The sequence below is a fragment of the Sinocyclocheilus anshuiensis genome, unplaced genomic scaffold (genome assembly GCF_001515605.1).
Source record: "Sinocyclocheilus anshuiensis isolate Anshui unplaced genomic scaffold, SAMN03320099.WGS_v1.1 scaffold2125, whole genome shotgun sequence".
NCBI classification, from domain to species: domain Eukaryota; kingdom Metazoa; phylum Chordata; class Actinopteri; order Cypriniformes; family Cyprinidae; genus Sinocyclocheilus; species Sinocyclocheilus anshuiensis.
The window spans coordinates 1,610-3,362 of NW_015551130.1; the positions used below are offsets into that span (position 1 = coordinate 1,610).

General features: G+C 41.0%; 1 protein-coding gene across 1 annotated transcript in view; it reads left to right on the forward strand.

Moving 5' to 3' along the window:
- Positions 1-5: 5 nt before the first annotated feature.
- The window catches only part of LOC107663189 (heterogeneous nuclear ribonucleoprotein R-like), a gene marked incomplete at its 5' end in the record, with an annotated part of 3,178 nt that continues 1,430 nt past the window's right edge, over positions 6-1,753 (forward strand). Inside the window, 3 exons of the mRNA XM_016453359.1 lie at positions 6-260; positions 332-481; positions 1,379-1,464. Of these exons, the coding sequence (XP_016308845.1) occupies positions 6-260; positions 332-481; positions 1,379-1,464 (491 nt within the window). The remainder of the gene's footprint in view (positions 261-331; positions 482-1,378; positions 1,465-1,753) is intronic.

Genomic DNA, 1,753 nt, shown 5'->3' on the forward strand with positions numbered 1-1,753 from the left:
TGTGTGTGTGTGTGTGTGTGTGTGTGTGTGTGTGTGTGTGTGTGTGTGTTTCAGAGGGTCTGCAGGAGGTCATTCTGTACACACAGCCGGATGATAAGAGGAAGAACCGCGGCTTCTGTTTTCTGGAGTATGAGGATCATAAGTCGGCGGCTCAGGCGCGGCGCAGGCTCATGAGCGGGAAGGTGAAGGTGTGGGGGAACCCTGTGACCGTGGAGTGGGCCGACCCCGTCGCGGAGCCTGACCCCGAGGTCATGGCCAAGGTCAGTGTGTGAGCATGCACAGCTCTCTCTGTATGTAGTGTGATGTGTGACGATGTGCTGTGTCTCGTCAGGTGAAGGTGCTGTTTGTGCGTAAGCTGGCCACGCCGGTCACAGAGGAGCTGCTGGAGAACACCTTCTCTCAGTTCGGCAAACTGGAGCGCGTCAAGAAGCTGAAGGACTACGCCTTCGTTCACTTCGAGGAGCGAGACGCCGCAGTCAAGGTCAAACCTCTCCTTTTCATTAAGATTTTCACACACTTACTGTATGTGTTATTGCACATGCAACCCTGTCACCGAAATTTCTGAGATGCATACGTACAGTTTGAGTACTGATTTCATTATTTCTGCAGCGACTATTAAGTAAACTTAAAAAAGAAACGAAGATGATGCCGAAATGAGTAACAGGTTTATAGATCTAAGCTCCGTTCTCACCAAGGACGATAACTATAAAGATAACGATGTTAGCATCCACACCGTCGCTTTAAATGCTCCAGCTCGTTACAGCAGGATGGATTCTGATTGGCTGTCAATGGTTGTATCGTTCATCAGCTGGAAAAAAAAAAAATTCTGAAAGTGATTTCTCTGTGTCATTATCGTTTTAGTTGTGATGTGGACATCTCTATAGAATTTTTCTCTGTGCCTTTATCGTTATAGCTGTGGTGTGGACGCTTTAATATTGAGAACGATTTTTAAAACTGTATCTTTATAGTTATTTTTCCTATAGTTATTTATATATTTCCCCCTTCATAAATGTGAGGTTTTTTTTAATCTAAATTATTGCTTTATTTTGTTACGGTAGCATTGGCTTTTCTTTTTCCTTTTTTTTTCTCCTTTTTTTGGGGGGGGGGGGTTTAAAGAGTTTCATTAAATCTGTTAAAATAAAAAACGGGCAATATAATTTTTAAACACTGCCGTGATAAACCCAAGCAGCGTGCATTAAAAAAGAAAAAAATATATATTTACAAATAATAATTATAAAAGCAAATTATAACAAATAAAACGTAACTTGGTTCATCTTTAAGAGATTAAGGCGCTCTTCTTTTTCAGTCACTTTAAGAGAAGTTTTCAACTCATTTTAAATGCCAAAACATATGTATTTGTATTGCTGTCATGCTTTAGAAAGGGCCCGATGATGTCACTTCCTGTTTCAGTAGGGATAGACGTGATGACATCAGTGTTTGTGCATCATTAGGACATCATAAACAGCCTTATGACTGTTTTACCAAATAAAAGTTCTTTAGGTCCAAACAGTTAGCATGCAGATTTTTAATGCATTATGAGGGTTAAAGGGGTCATCGGATGCTCATTTTCCACAAGTTGGTATGATTCTTTAGGGTCTTAATGAAAAGTTACGTTACTATAACGTACTTAGTTAAAATTTCTCAATGGTAGTGTAAAAAACACCCTTTTTACCCTGTCAAAATCAGCTCTTTTCACAGCGAGCCGTTTCGGTGCATGTCCCTTTAAATGCTAATGAGCTCTGCTGACCCCGCC